Genomic DNA, 21,084 nt, shown 5'->3' with positions numbered 1-21,084 from the left:
CAGAGTTTTATTTTAAAAAAATGCTTAAAACTTTTCTAAGCCACTGTAGAGCTTCATCATCTCCACATCTAAACCAATGCTGCACATGTTCAGCTAATAGTCTTTGTAATATTTATATCCCCAAGACGTCCAGATCTCCCACAATGCTTCGCTGTTCTATAAGGTATCAGTTGAATAACATGAAGGGGACTTCACGCTGTCACGACGGTGTTATGTGTCACATAATTGTGGCTGGGCTTTGACTCAGGCTCTGTGCTTTGAGTGGTTCTGATAGAGTCCTGTCCCTCACTGCATGTCGACTCTGCTTATGGACTCACTCCATATGGAAGGCCCGTTTGGCTGAATTTGATGAGGGGAGCAGAGGTGAAAGTCTTTACTTATTCATTCATTCCCCTTCCTGCTGCCGCTGCACTCAGCCAAGTCTAGCTCTGCTGCCTGCCTGATGAGGACCAGGAGGGAGGAGGAAGAGGATGTTAAGTGCTGCGGTGCCCGTGGAAACGCCTCGGGGACAGAAACTCAGGTGCTGTGACCCATATCACGTTGCCCTATTAACCCACACTTTGTTTTGGGCATGTTCCTCATTTGCTCAGCCCATCAGATGCCCTCACACTCAAGTGCACATCCTGTAATCACCTTTACCACTTCACCCATTAATCCAAATCCCAAACAGCCCCGCTGTACAGGCTGATGAGGGATTTCTTACTGGAGAGTCTCAAATCCTCCATCAGGGGCCGGTCAGGATGGAGGTGAAGGTTGAAGCCTGTCTTCACTAAGCTACTAAGACACAGTAATACAGCATTATAATAACAAAATCCTAAAAATTAGCTGGTCTTCAGCAGGTTTGAAAACTGCAGAAACAATCATTATTTATTGGACAAAGAAGTCAAAGCGAAAAAGGTTGTTTAAAAAAAAGTGCACCCGATGGTTGATCAGCATGTAGAATCACCTTCAGCTGCAGTAACTCCATTTTCTGTATCAGTCTATCAGCCTCTCATGTCATTATAGAGCAATTTGTTGTGATCTTCAGGTTGCAGAAGGTCCCAGCAGCGTTTGAGGTCAGGTTAAGGTCTGGACTTCTGACTCGATCACTGCAACACCTTGAGTCCTTCTGTTTTAGAGATTGTGGTGTAGATCTGTTGCTGTGCTTGGAACCATTGTCTTATTGATGACCTAGTTTGAGCCAAGCAGTTGTCTCACATTTCATTCTATGCTCTAGAGTACTTTGGTCTACACAGGAGAACATGTTGGAATCAACGGGGGTGTTTTCACCAAAACCGGTTCCAGTGCTAAACACACACACACACACACACCACCACCACCACCAACCAGCTGCTTGGCAACCAGTAGGGACTTCAGGGGGTTGCTGGTCCTGTCCAGAAAAGGTCATTTAATCCCTGTACAAACTCCGTGAAAATGTCAAACTGTGGCATTAAATGAGCATAGAGCAAGTGACATGCAACAAATCTGCAACTAGATGACATTTGGAAAGATTTTGTGAATTTTGGCTACAGATGGGAAAAACCAAATACTCTTTTTTACTAGAAGCTAAAACTATTAGATATTTCTCATGATTGTTTGATAAATGTTCCCACTCAGTTAAAGCAGTATTTAACAAGTCTGAGCAGCAGAGTCAAAGATTTGACCCGATTTATAATGCAGCGCTGATCCAGGTCCAGAAACACTGAATCCTGTTTCAGACAGTGCAGTCATCCTCCTATCCCGCCACAGTAATTCACATCTTTCCAACATTCTCCAAGTGTGTAATCCAGACGTTCTGCTGAAAGATGATGCAGTCATGGTTCTGTGTTTTCCTTCCTCTAATCAAGTGTACTGACTTGAATCCATTCACAGTTTTCAGGGAATTGCTTGCAGCTGCAGATTTGCTCACATTTGGATCCAGTCAGAGCGTCGACAACGCTGCCACGTTTGTGTGTTTTTAACTTTTCTTTGGACAGCAGACAAGCTCTAGGATTAAGCCAGACAAAACACTGTACATCACTTTGTTTAGAAGATCATTATCTTTATGTTTTTGTTCTTGTTCTTGGTATTAGTACAAAAACAGAATTTACAGTTCTATCTTTTAACTTGCACTCTTCATCATAAATTTGAGATAACCTTTAATGACATCATCAGGGATTTGGCAAAGCTCCTCCAGAGGCACAAATGAGATTATCCAACAATTTTCCTGGGCAGAGTGTCGCTTATAAAGAGTAAAATTACATTTCTCAATAAGCTGTCGTTTCAGTTCTTGTTCTTAAACGTTAAATTGCATCTTGGTGTTGAACTGAAGGAATGTTTTCACCATGCAGGCATGCTCAGACAGAATGCAATAGAGTCCGGGCTGTAATTATTCATCATTAATCATCATTAAAGAACCGGCAGAACACCTCTAGGCATTGCTTTTATTTATGCAGTAAGTTCCAAGTGTCTAAAATGTGCAGATTTGCACATCAGAGGAACAGAAGTAAAGCTGGGTTTGTGTCGGGGCTTGAGTTCTCACCCGTTGGCCATGTTGGTGCAAAAATCTCCAGCTCTGCTGATATGCTGTAGGCGGTTTAAAGGGCCCGGAGGAGACGACAGGAGCAGAAGGGGGGGGGGGGAGTAAGATGAAGAGCAGAGAATAAGGGGAGGAGGCAATGACTCACTGATATCATTGCACCGTGTGACACACGGTGCAATGAAAGCAGAGCTCTAACTGCAGCCGTTGAATCCACTGATTACGGCCAGACCTGGAACATAAATTGCTTAAATAGAACCTGTCTGATAACAGGAAGTAGGCTAAGATATCTAAAAAGCAACCATCATACCCAGATCTAAAGAAAATCAATAACAAATGGGAAACAGTCATTGGAAAGGGTTACAAATCCATTTCTGAGGCTTGGAGACTCCAGCGAACCACAGGTAGAGCCACTCTCCACACTTGGGACAGCTGTGGACCTTCCCAGAAGTGGTCGGACTACCAGAATGACGACTTATTTACGAGGTCACAAAAGAAACCGGAACAACAATTCAGCAATAACCAAAAGACAGTGTTTTTGGTCAGCAATGATGTTCACCTTGGAACTCTCAAATGGAGGCCATTTTTGCTCAAAGACCCATGTCACATTAACCCAAAACATCTGGGTCATCTCAAAGACTTCTGGAAAAGTATTCATTGACCTGACAAGACAAAACTGAAGCTGCCGTATGACTCATATCAGACAAAGAACATCATACCAGCATGGTGGTGGTGGTGTGAAGGTCTGCTTCTGGCCAGAACAACTTCCTATAACTGATGGAACCATGGATTCTGCTCTCCAAACCTTAAAATAATTATGTTTTGTAATTAATGGTGGATCTTGTATGGGGTTTTGTTTTCAGATCAAAAAGATGACAAATATGGGAGATCCCAGTTAGTTTTTCCTTGTTAAGGTTTTAACAATATCCAATACTGGATCATCATCGCAGTAAAAATCACAAAGTTTTGGGAATAAAATTTGAAGTCATTCCTGTTTGAGGCTCTTCTGGCCTTTCTGGTGGTTTGAGTTACATGGTTCATAAACATTGATGAGAAATCATATTAGTCAGCAGTCAGGTTCTAACATGGTTCCCATAAAGCGGCTGACAGTTCAGCTTTGCAGGACGGAGCTTTGACCTGAATGATTAATGGCTTTCTAAAAGCATCAAGATAAGCCAACGATTTACAGTTTCAAACCTGCCGATTGCCTCTCTCCTACAGTTTAAACTCCATTTAAGGAGCTGGAAGAGAAAGTGATGTTTGCTGTAGCTCTATGGAGCATAGGGCAGATGATGCCCGACTGCACACAGCGGATCAGCTGGCTGAAAGAAGGTACACTTGTGTCCATATAAGAAAGACAAACTCAGCTGCTTGGAGGTATTTTAGAAAACATGGACAGTCACATAGTGGAAACTAAAGTAGCACCACCTGTTACTCTTGATGAACCCTATTCTTACTCAAGGTTATCATATTGTGCAACCATATTTCTTCTTTCCCTCTTTTCCTTTTCCACTGATCATATATTTTCTGCAAGACTCCTACAGTAATAGACACATATTGCGTCCGGGATGTCTGCATAAACTCTTGCACTAAGCTAATAAAACTGTTTGACTTATTTTTTGTAGAAACTTTCATCTTAAGCGCCTGAGCAGGAGTGTAAACATGTCTGGGGGACCTGCCGGTTAAACTCAGGACTGCAGGAGAGTACGGAGACCTTTACTGTGTTTGGTAATGCGTTGGAAGTTTACTGAGGAACCAGAGTCGAGTCAGACAAGCTCCAGTCCTGTTTACAGTAAACTGCCGAGTGGCTTACAGGTCTCTGCAGCTCGGAGGCAGAGGAAAAGAACACGCAAGGACACAGTGCACTGCATCATCCCATGTATGGAGAGACAGTGTGAGCACATTTTAATGCAGATATCTGCTGTTATTGGACCAACGGAGTAAAAACAGCTGAACGGGTTTTAGAAAAGTAGCGATGTTGGCTCTTTTTCCCAGATCGGTTTAATTACCTTAGTTTTGTACATCGAGCTGTATTGCTTAACTAAAACTACACTAAGGAAATGTTGCTGTTTTTAGGTTTAAGAAAATCAATACTAGCACGATGTCCATTTGGAATTACTCAAAAAATGAACTAGATCCCTTCTGATAGCAGATTAATCTAGCACTGCAAAATGTAGTAAGATCCAACTTTTAACTGGAGTATCTTTTATACAACAGTATGAAATCATGTGTGGAACAATTGTTGGTACCTCTGCTGCCAGTACTGTGTACAACCAAATAGGAGAGTACTAGGGGTGCACCAATCGATCGGCCCCAATTTCCTTAATTTTGGGTGCTTGTGGTCGACTGATACTTACATGTGAAACCGATCTTATCCACTGATCTTATCAACTTGTCTAACCTGTTATGCAAGTTTTTAAAATGTGAAAAATGAAAGACTAAAGGAACTGCGATGCTCATTTTCATTTATATTTGAAAGCACCACCTCATGTGCAGTTAAAACAAGTTTGTATCATTTCATTGGTATTGTTCAGTGTTTTTTAATAAAATAAGATTGGAACATTGAAGGTGCATTGTGACCTTATAACACCTGACAATGTCTGTTTAATAAAAAATTTTGAATCGGACAAAATCGGCAGGTCAGGCTTTTTAAAGATCGGTGATTGGCCAGGAAACTGCAGTCGGTGACCCCTAGAGAGCACTATTTTTTGCTGAATCTCTCTAGCTCCTCCAGAGTCCTGGCTCCTCTCTTATGCTCTCCTCACTTCAGCTTACCTCACAGATTTTCTATGGAATCTAGTTCTGGGGACTGACATGAAAAAAGTTTCATTTTTGTGCTTAGTGAGCTATTCTTGCGTTGATTTGGATCATTACTTGACAGAAAGACCCAGTGATGACCAATTTTCATGTAACTGTTTAATTTTTATTAAAAATGTTCTGGTATTTCAGACATCATTCCATGTTGTGTAATAAAGTTCCCAAGGTCATTGGAAGAGAAACAGGCCCACAGCATCAAATATCCTCTGCTGTTCTTTACAGTGTTTATGATATTTGTTTTACACCAGACTCACTGGGAGTGTTTGTTGCCTGGAATCTCAGTTTTTGTCACATCAGAGCAAATGTCAAGTTCTAGTTGAAGTTGCAGTAAAGTGTAACAAACTCCACACATGTACATTTGTGATTGTAGGACATGAAAGGCCTTTTTCTGGTATGTCACCCAAACTAACTGGTTGGCATATAGATAGCCCTGTGGAGACGTGGTGAACCCACTCTTTGCTGCAGGTATCGAAAAGGACTTTTTCAGCTCCCTTCCCATCCTCCTCAGTGTGTGGTGGTAACTATAACTTTGTTTCTCGCCCAGCCTTGCTTGCCACAGTTCCAGATGTTGTAAACGTAATTGTTACTCTGATGTAAGCGAGTTTAGGCCAGGAGGTACATTTTGTCGTCATTTCCTGACTTTTGAACATTAACGCAAATTTGCCATGCTGGAATGGCCATTTTGAAAGGTAGCAGAGATAAGTAGGCCTTTTCATACGAGGCTGTTCAAAAAAACAAGTCCCACATGCGTTGCCTGTGGCGTTGTTTCATTTATTTCCATTGCTTTTATTATTCGATGAAAGAGTCGGACCTCTGTAAATTTCTTATCCAGCATATCCTCTCAGTGAGGTTATAGTCTGGATGCTGTGGTGGCCAGTCCATGTGTGAAAATGATTTCTTCGTCCTCTCTTGGACAATTTGACCCTGATGAATCCTGCTGTTGTCATCTTGGAAGAAGAAACAATGGAACAACCTGGTCATTCAGTATATTCAGGGAGTCGGCTGACTTCATTCTTTGGGCACATAATGTTGCTGAACCTAGACCTGACCAACTGTGGTAACCCCAGATCATGGCACAGCCCCCACAGGCTCCTGGGGTAGGATGATGGATGGATCACTTAATACGGATCTTCTCTTCTCCTTGGAACGTGATAAATATGGACTCATCAGACCATATGACCTACTTCCATTGCTCCAGAGTCCAACCTTTATGCTCGGTAGCAAATTGAAGCCTTTTTTCTTTTTTCTGATTTGTCTCACTTATCAATGGTTCCTTAAGGCTCAACAGTCCCAACCCCCTGAGTTGCCTTCACACTGTGCATGTGGAAATGCTCTTACTTTCACCATTAGTGAATATTCCCTCACTCCTCACACGTTTCAGTTCTTTCTGAGCTAGAAAAGCTTCATTCTGTCAAGGTACGTCTATTTTATTCTCTGAAATAAGTGAGGCATAACACACACTGGATCTGAATTTCTCATAACAAAAGTCTTTTTAAGGTTTAATGCATCCTGTATGGGTACCTCTTTGAAATGTCATGCCTCTCAGGTAAAGATCTGACGTCTACACTGATTCAAACCATACCGCATCTTTAGGGTTATCGTTCGCAGCCTTTATGAAAAATTCTGCTTAACTCAAGTAGATGTTAAACAGCTGGATTTAAAGAGCATGATTCAATCACTACATTATGTAAAAGGTCAAAACAGCCTTTCAGATTATGTCACAGAAAGTTCTTCATGCTGGAGAAAAGGAAAAAGGAACGCATTTTATTCTGTTTGTTCTAAACTATCGGTTCTGTTCAATCCCGCCTTGCTCTGAGCAACTGATGGTCTTCATTCTTATCACATCAGGACGGCGTTGTCCAAACAATCCTCACACTGAGCAGCCTGAAAATTCTTTGAAGGTTCTCCCTGATCTAGTTCTCTGAAAAATAGTTGGATGCTGTTCTCATTCAGAGGTAATTGGACGAGCAGCTCTGACATTTGTGAATCATCTCTCCTCAACACCCATCCAGTGATGCGTAGTTTACTCATCTGCCGTATGAGCACAGGTTGAACGCCTTTGTGATAGATTCATCATCAGCTCCAATACAACACGAGTACGCTCCCTAACAAACAGTTAGGTACCTAGAAGCACTCATACAGTTTGGATGTAACTTGGCTCACATGCAGACCAGTGATGTGTATGTACATGACCCAGTCTGCTAGATGGTTTAGTAGGTGCAGGTGGTAAAACCATTTGTTATTTTAGATAAAATTACCCAAACTTCAGTTTCATAAGGGTCACATTTTGAGAAAAGGTGTGCTGGTCGTATAGAATACTTGTCAAGTATCTGGGATGTACATTTGTTCCCAGTGGACCAATCATTGTTTCCAGGAGCATCTGATAATGTCCAGGGGTGGATGACGCCCACACATACATCCTGTCCATCCCATTGTAAACAGTAGATGCTAGGCACAATGTCAGGGCAGTTTTGTAATCTTGAATCACAGTATGACAATTTTCCTTTGGTGTGGTCTGTCTTGGGTCATCAGAACCTTCATCAAATTTGTGGATACCACCACTTTTGCCCTCGGGTAGCAGTTTTCTAGCCAAGGCCAGAGATGTTCACTGGTCCTTTTTTCTGAGTCTTTCTCCATTAATCAATGTCAGGTCTCGAGTCTTTGCCCAATTCAAGTCTCAGAGTGTTAAGAGACAAGTCTTTGTGAAATCTTAAGTCTTTCAGGTTCTCCTGACCTGAACCCCATAGAGAATCTGTGGGATATTGTGAAGAGAACGTTGAGAGACTCAAGACCCAACACTCTGGATGAGCTAAAGGCCGCTATCGAAGCATCCTGGGCCTCCATAAGACCTCAGCAGTGCCACAGGCTGATTGCCTCCATGCCACGCTGCATTGAAGCAGTCATTTCTGCCAAAGGATTCCCAACCAAGTATTGAGTGCATAACTGTACATGATTATTTGAAGGTTGACGTTTTTTGTATTAAAAACACTTTTCTTTTATTGGTCGGATGAAATATGCTAATTTTGTGAGATAGGAATTTTGGGTTTTCATGAGCTGTATGCCAAAATCATCCGTATTAAGACAATAAAAGACCTGAAATATTTCAGTTAGTGTGCAATGAATCTAAAATATATGAATGTTAAATTTTCATCATGACATTATGGAAAATAATGAACTTTATCACAATATGCTAATATTTTGAGAAGGACCTGTATGTGGTATCGGCAGAAGACGTTTGGTGCATTGTGATTATTTAACTGTGTTTAAGGCTAAGGGAGCTTTCTGGTGTCTGTGAATTACCCGTTTTCACACTTCAAAATCAAAGACGACAGTAGGTTTCTAATGGGGCTGCTTTCTGCTCTAAAGGGCAGTAAATCTGAAATAGTTTAACAGGTGAAAATAATAATTTCTCTGATGTTCAGAAAATGACATGAATTAAATAAATCTTCCTGCTCCTTGAAGGGTAACATTTCTGTCTTTTTCCAGGAGGATTATGACCGCCTGAGGCCCCTGTCCTATCCGATGACCGATGTCTTCCTTATATGCTTCTCCGTTGTCAACCCGGCCAGTTTCCAAAACGTCCGTGAGGAATGGGTGCCGGAGCTGCAGGAGTATGCACCCAGTGTTCCTTATCTGCTCATTGGCACACAGGTCAGTGTTTCATATTTCTACGATATTTCTACAGCTATCTGCTTGCACTCAGTTGATTTATGTTTGTGATAAAGCCCTTTCTTCATTAAAATGCTCTATACTGTGGATGTTTGTATTTAATTTTTTTTATTTTAATCTTCCCCTCATGATTTGAAGAGTTTTAATCCTACAGCTGTTAGACTGAAGAGGTCTTCTAACAAGTGCAATAGTTTCACATTGTTGCTGCTCCAAATTTGGTATACAGGCTCAATGATAAGACATATAGAAGGCGATATTTAATAACAATAAATCCTCTTTTGTCTGAGGTTTGAGGAGACACCATTTAGGTTTGAGATAGTAATGTTCATCTTAAGCATCACTAAATATAATGCCAGCGCTTCTTGCTGGCAGTATTATTGTATAATATGTGTGTTTTCTATTTGAACTGCTTTGTGAAAAATTCAAAAATTCCTTCTGGTCCCAGTCTGTGCGCAGTTTGAAGGTGTGTGTGCCATATTGCACCAGACGCCCAGGGAATCCTGAGCTCTCTGTGCAAGGGATCACGGCACTGTATTTATTAGTATTGAGAAGGTGGATTGTTCTTTTAGGTTGCAGCCAGAACAGTGACTGAACACGTTCCCCAGTCACAGCCATATTAAATTATACTCCCAGCACTGTTTTTAGGCATGAGGTTGTAGCCTTGGGAAGAGGCCAGTGTGGTCAGTTCTGCTTCAAATGTTTCAAAGACCATTATATGGTGTGTGTGAAGGCCACGTGTCATGTGAAAACTGCCAATTAATATTTAAAGGAAATCAATTAAATTGATAGAAATATGTGTGTCTCAGTAGTCTTGTGTAGTAACACAATTCAGCACTGAGTTTCAGTGTTTGGGTCACCTGGAAGCTACTGATTTTTCTTCGGGGTATTTTTAGGATTTTCCAATCAACTGGAATTTGCTGATGGAAATTCTAAAGGAACCAATGGATTCAGGAGTGAATACACAGAGTCTCGCTAACCGCCGTCTATTTGACGGCACACGTAATGAAAAGCCATAGCTGACGGGTAGAGCAGCACGGAGAGAATGTCTGTCGAATATCCAACTTAAAACTGGCTTCATTGCAAGAGTAAAACCGAATATTTAGAGGGAAGGAGACTATCCAATCAAAACGGTTTGAGGGTGGAGTCCGAGGTCCGATCCCACCACATTCCACAATCCACAGCCGAGGAGTTATTGCACTGCTTTGGGAAGACCATTCTAGAAGCTAAATGCTAGCCTGCTTTGTCTGTGTCAAGCCATCGTGATTCCACAGGTCTTCTGAAAATACCCAAAAATAAGAGCAAACACCCAGGGTGCGGCATTATTTTCTTATTATGGCTCTGAGCCCTGTAGAGATGGTTTTTTTGTTTTTGCTGTAGCTTGTAGCTGATTATGGGGAGAAATGAAAAAATTAAGACTATTTCTAATTTAATCTTATCCTGAGGTTAAATTAACTAGTTTTATAGCACTTTTACGTGGGTTAGGGTTAGTTGTTACTATATATATTTTTGCTTTATTGTCAACAATAATTTTCTAATAGGATTTTATTTCATTTTTGGTTTTCAGTTATTTATTAATTAGCAATTGTTTTTATAATGGTGTTTTTTCATGTATTAACACCTAATATTTCAGAATCCATTTTTATGTCTACCTCTGAGTGTCTCCCTATCATTGTCATTAACACGGTTGGGTTTTCTCAGACCTTTAGACCAACGTCACATCTGTTAACTGCACATTTCTGTACATTTCAGTTTGTTCTCTATGCCCAGCTCATTTGTTCTCCAGTTTTATTTGTTATGTAATTTTGTTGCCTCCCGTTTTATTTTCTTATTTAAAACGTTTTGTTCTGTCCTCGTTTTGTGTGAAAAGTGCTCTACAAAGAATGAAAGATTAATTGGAAACTACTGAAACGCCAGTGTGTTTGTCCACAGTGAAGCGGGTTTGCATAAAATGCATAGTTTGAGCATTAAATGTTTTGCATGTGTTTTAGAAATGCAGATTACACAGTGATTGCATTAGTATCCCCCTTGTTGCAATAAATTACAAAATGTTGTTTTATTGAACTGTTATGCCGTTTTATAAAACCAGAATCTGCAGCTGTGCTTTCTTTTCTATAAAGCCAAGTGGACAGAACATCCTCTAAGAAAAGGGATTTCAGATTTATTTTGCTAAGCGAAGCATTCGATGAGGCCTTAAAATCATTAGTAAAAACCCGGTGCACCCTTAAAGCCGTTTGCACACCTATAGGTCAGTGTTCCCCAGCAACCGAATGCCGGCGCAGCCAGAGCCCGGCAGTGATGAGGAAGATGGAGTGGGTGTCTGATTTATCTTGTGTCAGCTGATGTTTTGTGCTCTTTTATCAGTCCCCATCGTAACTCAGTTGCTGCTCTGCGACTGGCTGCTGTTCTGGGCACAAGCTGTACAACCGTTACTCACAAATAAAGAAAAGGATATAAAAAGCAGATGAAAGCTTTGATTGTAGCTGGTTATTATTGCTGGTAAAGAGATAAAGAGAGCTCTGCAGTGAGTTAAACCGAGGAGTGAGGAAACATGTGGTTGGCTTTGAGCTAGTATTGCACAAAGCAGGAAGTGAGGGTGAACATGATTTTGTTTGAAATTGAGAAATCCCACTGTCAGTTGTAGACTTCAGCTGTTCTACAAAGCAAGTAAACCAAACAGTACATAGCCTGACTGTGCTACATTCAATTATTCTCAGGTTATAAACCAATCTGTTTCATAAATTCAATCTAAAGGGTCAATTATTTTCATTTGCACTGACGGATCTCTGTTACACCTTTTACAGAAAAAAGTTTGGTAATTTGTTTTTGTATTTCTCAGAACTACATATGTTTCAAAGCCAGAGCAAAGATCTTTGGGTTTTAACTAAAGGTTATGAATCTAAAGTATTAAGAATTAAATTTGCTATTAATCAACCTATGGTCTGTTCTCTGTTATCCACTTATACGCTGGCAATTATCCACTATATTAACTCCACAGACCTTCACAGTAGCAATAAGTTGACGAAAATGGATTTATCTAAACTTTATTGGTCTCTCGTGAGCTAAAGAAAAGAAGTAATGGACTGATTCTGAGTTCTAAGCCCTGACATTGTTCTGAGAGGGGGAAAAATATCTGAGCAATTCAAAATCTTGGAACGACTTTAAATGTGTCAGCTGTCAACACCAGAACCACCATGATAGAGCAGGAAATGTGTGGCTGTAACTGAATGGACTTCTCTAGGTATGCAGTTCCAAAACTCTTATCTGGTAGCTTGGTTGACGTGTCTGGTTGATGGGTGTCATGGTGGTTCCTCCCTTTGGATTCAGGAACTGAATTGGACACTAATAACACACCCAAAGTGTGGAGGAAAAACAAAACAAAATCTTACAGAAACATAACACAAAATAATCAAACATAGTGTAGAGTACAATGCAAACATAAACATTTATCGCAACTGCATCTAAAATGTTGATCAGTCTTCTCTGACCCAGTCAGACAAGGCTTTCTGATGCGTTCTTGCTCCACATCAGTCTGCTCTTCTGAGACAGGAGACATCAGGAGGGGATGATCAGCCAATCAGAAGCAGACTTGGGTAAAAAAAAAAATGCTACATTATTAGGGCTACACCATATTAGGAAAACATGCAATATGCAATAATATTGCTGAATGTTGTGACATGAAATGATTCACAATAAATAACAAATAATTTAACAATTATAATCTTTCTGCTTTGGGTTTTAAGCAAACGGACTCCAAATAATAGGTAGTCTATCCGGCTACTGAAAAATAAATGTAATATTTCCCTCTCAATACCAAGATTTTATTGAAAATGTTGCTTTCGGATTACGTCTGCTGTTTGGGCATTGAAACAGCTTAGTTGTTGTTTCTTAATGACTTGGCCACCTTGCCACCTCTTTACCATGTAAAATCTTTTATGCTGCATTATAAAAAAAAACTAGTGTCATCAAATATATTACAGGCATAGAAAGCTTGAATGCATGATACTTAAAGAATAAGCTAACAGCTAGTGCAGTCAAAGTTGATTATGTGAATGTTGCGCACACTTTTATTGCAATAATGATAGTTTGTGATATTTTGTGAAGCTCTATACACTATTTCCAAAACTGTTTGGTCAGAAATCAGCGCCCTACAGAACTTCTGTGGACTTTAAATTGGCCTAAGGACAGCGTGTAGAGAGCTTCTTAAAAGTGTCGGATGCAGAGGTGGGAAGCAAGGTATCCTGAACTCGAGAGCAGACCTGTTTCTGGACTGGACAAATCCTGCCTTTGTGTCTGGAAATCCAATGGACCAGTTTGGTTTGTGTCAGTTGTCAGGAGAACGACATTTGGTTGGCTGCATTATGTCAAGCTTATAGTCTGGTGCCAAGGCAATAGCGGTGTGGGGATGTCCTTAAAGTGTTGGGCTCAGTCTCATAGTTCCAATGAAAGAAACTCTTACAATGACATTTTGAAAAATGTTCTATTCCTGGCTCTGTGGAAGTAGTTTGGGGATGACCCATTCAGTTCCAATATTGCACAACACCACTGCCCAAAGCAAGGTTCATGACATGAATAATCTGTTTGACTGGTCTGCATAGAGTCCTGACCTCAACCTAATAGGACACCTTTGGAATTAATTTGAGCAGAGACCACAGGCCTGGCCTTGTCGTCCAACATCAGTGTCTGAGCTCACAAATGCACTTCTGAAAGAATGGTGAGAAATTGCCAGAAACTCACTTCTAAACCTTGTGGAAAGCCTTTACAGAGCAGTCAAAGCTGTTATAGTTCTATTTCCTTTTTCTAAACCACATTCTTTAGTCTTATGATATAATCAACTATCACTTTAGACATAATGCTACTTTATAACTGAGGCTCTTTTCATGCTCACAGTTTTAAGCATGCAATCATTTTATTGTATAAAGGACAAGTTAACATTTAGGGTTCAACACATTCATTAATATTTAAAGTTATTACATATTATGCATTATTTCAAAGCTTTCTAAAAGTCTAAACTAGCGAAATAAGATCATTCACATAAAAGAAACCTTAACATATATTGGCAGGCGTTAAGACAACACTTCTTGAACAGGTTATTTTGGCTAAACCTAAAAAGTCCAGCAAGGACATTTTGAGTTGACCTGGAGGATGGCTGTTCTTGTGGATGAAAGGTCAAATCAGATGTTTTTTATTTGCGCAACATATAAACTGATAAAATCAACTTAAAGATGTGTCATGTGTTATGTTGACAAAGGGTTGCTAATATTTTCCAGATTGACCTTCGTGATGACCCTAAGACCATTGCAAAACTGAATGACATGAAGGAGAAGCCAGTCGCCACCGAGCAAGGACAGAAACTGGCCAAGGAGGTTTGTATGTCAAAACATAGTGAAGCAGCTGATGTAAGAGAAGCGCCTATTTTCAGCTTTACTCTCACAGAATCAAGCTAAAGGTGTGTTGATTTTATTCAAGAATGTAACCATAAAAATGTAATTTATTTCTGAAATACTTGGAATAGGACTTCTGAGCATTTTTTGCTGTAAAATGAGTCCAAGAATATATTCTTGGTCAACATGGATGTCCAGCAGCATTCAGGGCTCCAATACATAAATCCCATATGTGGTCTGTAAAGAATTACCCCTGTCATCAAGAAAGCAAGAATAGAGAATTCCCCTAACATCTAAATAACAATAATTATTATGTAGATTAATTTAAGAATCCATGCAGTTTTGGTAAAATAACATTTAGGTAGGATTCTTATTTTATAGAAGTCATTACGGGGCAAAATAAGGTATGTTACAATCATGGTAAAATGAAGTACGTCAGTCCAGAGTTTAATATATCTGGACATAAAAACAATGATCTGGTCTTTCTGGGCTTGTAAAATGATTTGAATTCAACCTCAGGCATTCAAAATTGCAAAACAGATTCCACTCACTATTAGACAAGGATGAAACCAAAATGTTTTTGTGAGGAAAAACTTGGTAAACCCTTGCTGCTTCCACAGGATTTAACTGGAGAAGCAGCAACCAGGTGCTGCCTATCAAGTGCACTTGATGAACTGATCATCATTGTTGTAACCTAAACTATAAAAGCAGGAGTTTTGTCGGTTTGCTGCTCTAGGGCACACAGGTGCCCAGGGTGGGAAGTCATCAGCAATAACCTTAGAGTACAACTGTTGCCACTCATCAATCTTGGAAGGTTGAATGGACATTTCCAAACAATTTGAAGTCCATTATTGTGCCGGGAATATTTTTTCTACTTCTGAAAATTATTCACTTGTGGAAAACAGTTAAAACAGCTGCCATTCTTTACAGGAGTGGACGTCCCAGCAAATTCACTCCAAAGTAAGACCGTGCAACGCTTGGAGAATTTGGAAAAAGGCCCAAGACCTCCATCTTGGACTCCACAAGCCTTGGTTAACTTATGTGTTAAAGTTCAGGACAGGAAAAATAGACTGAACATGTATTTCAAAGTATTTTCTCCTGACTGCTGCATACCATAGCATCAGGCATTTTCCAATACTTAGTTGTTTTTATAGTAGTGGACATGTGTGCAATACCTTTAATACAGTTTAACCTGTGGAGTCAACCATGATATGTTAGGAACTGGTGAAATATTTGATAGTTGTGACAGTTTCTCCGGTGTTTTCCCATACTAGATTGGGGCTTGTTGCTATGTGGAGTGTTCTGCGCTGACCCAGAAGGGCCTGAAGACGGTGTTTGACGAGGCCATCATCGCCATTCTTGCTCCAAAGAGGAAGAAAGGATCCCTGAAGAGACGTCTGGGGCACCGCTGCATCAACTGCTGCCTGATCACGTGATGTGGCAGCCCTGGGACCCTTTAGTAAAAGACCACAAACCAAACATGGACTATAGGCAAAGGAAAAATGCGAAGTAAAAAACTGGGAGGACTGATGGACAAAACAAGAGCAAACTATAAGATACAAGACTCTTGAAATACCATAACTCTCTCCTGCTGTTCAAAACTGGAGCTGAGAATGCAGTTTTTACCAAAGGAGCTCAAAGCCCAGTCATTCTCTTCTTCTACAAGACTTTTGCCTCAAAAGTACCTTCTTTTATAACCATTTTAATCATGTTTGGTTTGTTTCTGTCACTGTTTGCTATCATATGAAAACATGGAAGACAAAAGGACATTTCAGCTTTAAGATGAATGCTTAATTCAGAAATATCTGTTGTTTTTTTTTTAAAGAATTTTGACTAATAGGTTTATATGCCTGAATCTCCAAAATGAGAAAAAAGAAAATGTATTTAGTAATCAAAGTCTATCATGTGAGATTTTTTCAGAGCCCAGTTTTACATTTTTATTTTAAAACTTTTTAAATTACTCTGCATTTGGACCCACTGAGATTACACCACTGAGAGTACTGTGCTATTCAAATGACAGTTATTTCCATGGTTTCTTGCCTTATGATTGTTGTGTTGTGTGGCATGCCAAAATACTCCATAGTAGAATGAGACTGAGGAGTTCACAAGAAAATGAAATAGTTTATTATCCATTTTTAGGATCTAGATTATCCAGAGTTTATAAGATTGTATCACTAAATCAAATATCATTTATAACATATTTATCAGCTGATAAATAACTTTTTTATCATGCAGTAACATGCTATGTTTTTATCAGTTGTAAGAGAGAAAATGTAGACCAACTTGATTTTAGAAATTAATTTCATTTAGTTCACAAAGAATCAAATGCACACTTTTCAGTAAAGGGCATATATCATCATTTTTCTTTTTTTAATACGTTTTTCGTCTTTTTATTTTTATTTTTTTTTTACATACTTCTCGATCGTAAAGTATATAAAAAGCATAAAAGAAAAAAAGAGAATGCAGCAGAAAGTTGCTAAATGTGATGGCGTTATGTTTTAGATAGCAATAGCAAGACAATAGTTGTGATATCAAAGTCTCCAGGTCCGATTTGAGTTCATCAAGTGAAGATCAGGAGGAGGAAGTCAGGGAAACTGTTGTCTGAGAGCTGTTGTTTGAATACTTAGCAAACTGGCACCCTGCAGAGATATTTATAGTGATCAATCTCAAGCCTAGTCTGCCTGTAGTGTAGACCAGGGGCAAATTACCGATTGTGACAATAACTCTAATTTATAACACAACAATTCTGGCAGCATTCAGAAAGATAATGTCTGCTCTGGTTCTGACCTGCATTGTTACCATGCATAGACATGCATCAGTTCATTTTTCCGGACAACTGTGTGAGATGGTGGTTAAAAAGTCTAACTTTTCTTCACATAATCTCTGTTAAAACGTTACTCAAAGGATGCTCTCTGTCCTCTCATTCAATCTCTGCAGGCCTGTCTGCCATTAGTTTCCCTTCAACAATGTGTTTTCCACCCCTAAAAAATGTATGCTACACCAGTGGTTGATGTGAGAGAAGTTAAAATACTGACATACAATCAGACTACAGCTGCAGTGTAGGGACTTTTGTCCCTTCTGCTTAGTAAAGGAGGGAAAACAAACAATTGCAACAGAAGTTAATTTTGTGGCTAAACATACAGGAAGATTGTAGAAAGCATTTTTGCAGAGGTTTTGTACTGATAGAACACACATAAAGAAAATTGCTGTTAAAAATAGCATATTCTTTCTTAATAATCTATGCTCCATCTCAATGGTCTGGCTGTTTACTCCCTGCTAACGCTAGCCGTCTTAGCTGTGGGCATGAACTGTGTTGTGTTCCCTCAGGTTTGTCCTTTAAATCCAAGATTTAAATAGTTTTATAAGCACAGGTGCAAAAAGTGTTTCCAGCAGAGAGACCGCTATTGTGGGCGAGGAGCAATTTGTTCTCCACTTATTTACCTTCACAGAGCTCATCAGTTAACTGGATAGAAGAACTTGAATGCTATGTTGTAGTGCCTTTCCAATTTTAGTTAGTTTGACTCAAAAGGTTATTTTTGTTTAGAAAATTGTGTTTTAAAATTACTCATTCACTTTGAAAAACATCAGAAATGCTGACAGTGATTTATGTTTCCTACTTTAATAATTTTTAGGTTTTCATTCTCTAAAATATGATGATATATGCCTTTTTTTTAAGTTTTGTGCCTAGGGTGACCCAAAACTGTACATGTACTGCACAACAATGAAGCACAGCTGCTGCTGCTTGTGGAGATATATTATGTGTGTGCATCATTATTATTATGTTCATACTGCACAACAATGAAGCACAGCTGCTGCTGCTCTATTTTTCAGCACAAAGATGCACATTCCCTTTGCTTTCCAACACACCCACTGTTCTGGAAACATCTGTCTGAAGCACACGGTTCTGTCAGGCACAGCAGGTGTAGCACAGCGTCTCAACATGAACAATCAGAGGTTTATCATGCTCAACTTCTGCAACAAGTTTCAATTTTAGCTCTCAGAAGTCACCATTATGGGAATTACAGTAAAGACACAAAACATTTAAATCAAGTCAAATGTTGCCTTAAAAGCTGATAGGTTACAGTTAAAACATCTAGTAACTTCTATTATATACCAATCATAATTAATAGCTGTTGCTTGATAGACTTTCTCCACAGATATTAGTTCTTTTCTAGTATTTCCTTAAACATTTACATTAGTTACTGGCATATAGCTCCTGTCTAGTGTTAACGGAAACCAAACGCTAATGTTAGCTGTGTTAGCTCCTGAATGCTAGCTAGCTAGCTAGCTAACTAATGTCAGCTTTGCATGTCCGTTTCAAATGTAGCTGACAAAGTTATGCTGCCGAACCATTCTAAATTAGATTTATAAAATCAAACAAAATATATTTAAACACACGAAATATCACATAAACAATGAAACTGAGATTATATTGTTTTTAGGTTACAGTTATGTTCTACCTATATTCTACCCCTGGCAAAAAAAAAAAAAGCAATCATCCAACAGTGTTGACTGCTTTTTTTTTTTTTTTGCTTTTTTGTGTTGATTGCTTATTGTCAGTTGTTTAACTTTTGAACATTCTGGCCTAGTAAAACCCACCTCTAGACTATTATCTTCTGCTTATACAAGATCGGATCTTAGTGGCATCGAGACATCCCTCGATCCACACAGACCCTCTCCAGGTAATTCTGGGGGGTCCCAAGACAGTCCTAGGCCAGAAGGGATGTATTGACCCTACAGCATATCTGAATCCTGGGTAAGCTGAGGAGGAGCCTGCTAGCAGGCTAGCAGCACCTGTTTGACTCTGTCTTCAGGGGATTTGAAGGAGGTATGGCCATGCTAGGCTCATGTCAAGGCTACAGCCCTATCACATCCACACCAGTCTGAAATTACAAGTAGCCAAAGTCACCAAAATGCATCTTAGGTGGACAAAGTATTATGGCAAGAAGCTGGAACAAACAATCCATGCTGTCCTCCCTTGCACATGGAGATGCTCTCCAAGTTGGGGAGATGCATCTACACCTCCAAATTGCACATATCAACCTTTTTTCCTTCACATCAAGACTGAAACTGCTGGTGGAAGACCAAAAGCCTTCCAAATATATTTAGAGAAATTTGGCAAATTGTGAGGAGCCATCCTAGTGCAGTTTTTTTTGGCAGGACTTATACTATGTTGTCCATGATTTTATTGGTGTAAGTGTAATCTAACGCTTTATATGAATAGTGCTATTCAATTTGTTAAAAAAATAATTTAATAGAATTAATGCAGACAATACATTGCAAGACTTAGAGGTGAATGCAGCAGCTTTAAGCCTACATATCAATTTAAGGTGCAGTAGGGGAAACTTTAAGGTTGTGATTGAGTGTTTTTCGCCAGGCAAATATCAAAAACGTGTCTCTGTCATTTAAAATGCATTTAATTTTTCTAACATTTTTAAAGACATTACTCAAAGGTGCCAATTCTTACTGTTAATTTGTCTGGTATGATTAATTGAAGCTTTATTGTTGAAGGTGCTTCTTCTCTCTGCCCGGCCTGTGTTCTATAACTGTCCTTTCAGCGGCACAGATTGCTGCAAGGTGAGTGGCCCAAGCTCTCAGACAGTTTTGCTTGCTTATGTCATGTGAAGGTCCCCCCTCTCCTCAGGATCAAGGACCTAAGTGCCACAGTCAACAACGCATTCTCTGATTGATGCTCCTCATTTCTCAATAAACATGTTTCCTGTGTTAACTAGCTGCTTTTGGTGGGTTTAATTCTGCAAAGGACAGATTTACTGCAGAAAACAAGTGTGAAGATATCGTTTGCTGTGATGATTTTTGTGGAAGCGCAGACTTTGCTGTTCATAAAAAGAGAAAGTGGGCACATTGAATTGGTGTCTTATAGTAAGAAAGTCCTACGTTAAAATGAAGGCATTCACAAGTGAAATTTGCATGTTCTTCCATGCCCACATACACCATTTGGTGTATGTGGGCATGGAAACGGATGGACTAATGATATTCTGTCCATATTTTGAGTTGGAGCATGAGCTGCAGGTGCTGAGTCCAGTTTTGTACAAGTTTCGTTATCTCTGACAGCGAACAGCTAGCACTTTGCCTCCTCTTTTGAAATATTTGCTTGCACCATCTGCCTCAAACTTTGGACACTTCCTACATTGATAGGAAAGGGTGATGCGTTGTGGTAGAGCACATGTACCACTTCATGCATATGACATTTTGATGTGGTTGAGCCATCTTTCCAACCCACACTCAAGCTGCACATCTGTTTTTATATTTCAAAAGACCATGTTATCAGCTTGCTTGAGTGAATTATTAGTGATTGCTATCTGTTCAGTGTTTCTGTTTTGCAGGATCTCTAAAATAGCTTAACATCAGAACAAAAACCATAATAATAATAGCCTAACAGATGGACTTTATGAGACATAGCTTAGTCGATGGAGCTGACTTGAAGAGTAATTAATTTGATCTCAGTTCTCTCGCGTGCCATGTTAAAGTATCTGTGAATAAAATGTTGGACCCCAAACTCCTGCATGCAGTATGCAAAAGTAAGATCCAGTTTTCTGGATGTTGAAAAACAAATCTTACTTTTGCACTTAAAATTTTTAAAAGGAAGAAAGGAGGTCATTATTAGCTCTACAGACTGGCTTTCCTTACAAAAATTGGCCTTGAAAGCCATTTCAATGCAGTTTGATGGTCAAAGATTAGTGCTCAAATGAAATTTGCAAA

The 21,084-nt window shown here is 39.5% G+C and overlaps 1 protein-coding gene across 3 annotated transcripts in view; it reads left to right on the top strand.

Annotated features, from left to right (window-relative positions):
• The window catches only part of rhoq (ras homolog family member Q), a 36,698-nt gene extending 16,606 nt beyond the window's left edge, over positions 1-20,092 (top strand). Inside the window, exons 3-6 of one of the 3 annotated variants that reach the window (XM_047351382.1) lie at positions 8,801-8,965; positions 14,251-14,346; positions 15,295-15,324; positions 15,639-20,092. In XM_047351382.1, coding sequence (XP_047207338.1) covers positions 8,801-8,965; positions 14,251-14,346; positions 15,295-15,324; positions 15,639-15,800 — 453 coding nt within the window. In that variant the 3' untranslated portion in view covers positions 15,801-20,092. Of the gene's footprint in view, positions 1-8,800; positions 8,966-14,250; positions 14,347-15,294; positions 15,396-15,638 lie in introns of all 3 variants that reach the window. The other 2 variants (XM_047351384.1, XM_047351383.1) reach the window with 2 other exon arrangements.
• The last annotated feature ends 992 nt before the right edge of the window (positions 20,093-21,084 follow it).

Source organism: Girardinichthys multiradiatus, chromosome 22 (genome assembly GCF_021462225.1).
Source record: "Girardinichthys multiradiatus isolate DD_20200921_A chromosome 22, DD_fGirMul_XY1, whole genome shotgun sequence".
NCBI lineage: Eukaryota > Metazoa > Chordata > Actinopteri > Cyprinodontiformes > Goodeidae > Girardinichthys > Girardinichthys multiradiatus.
This window is presented reverse-complemented; position numbering and strand designations above follow the sequence as displayed.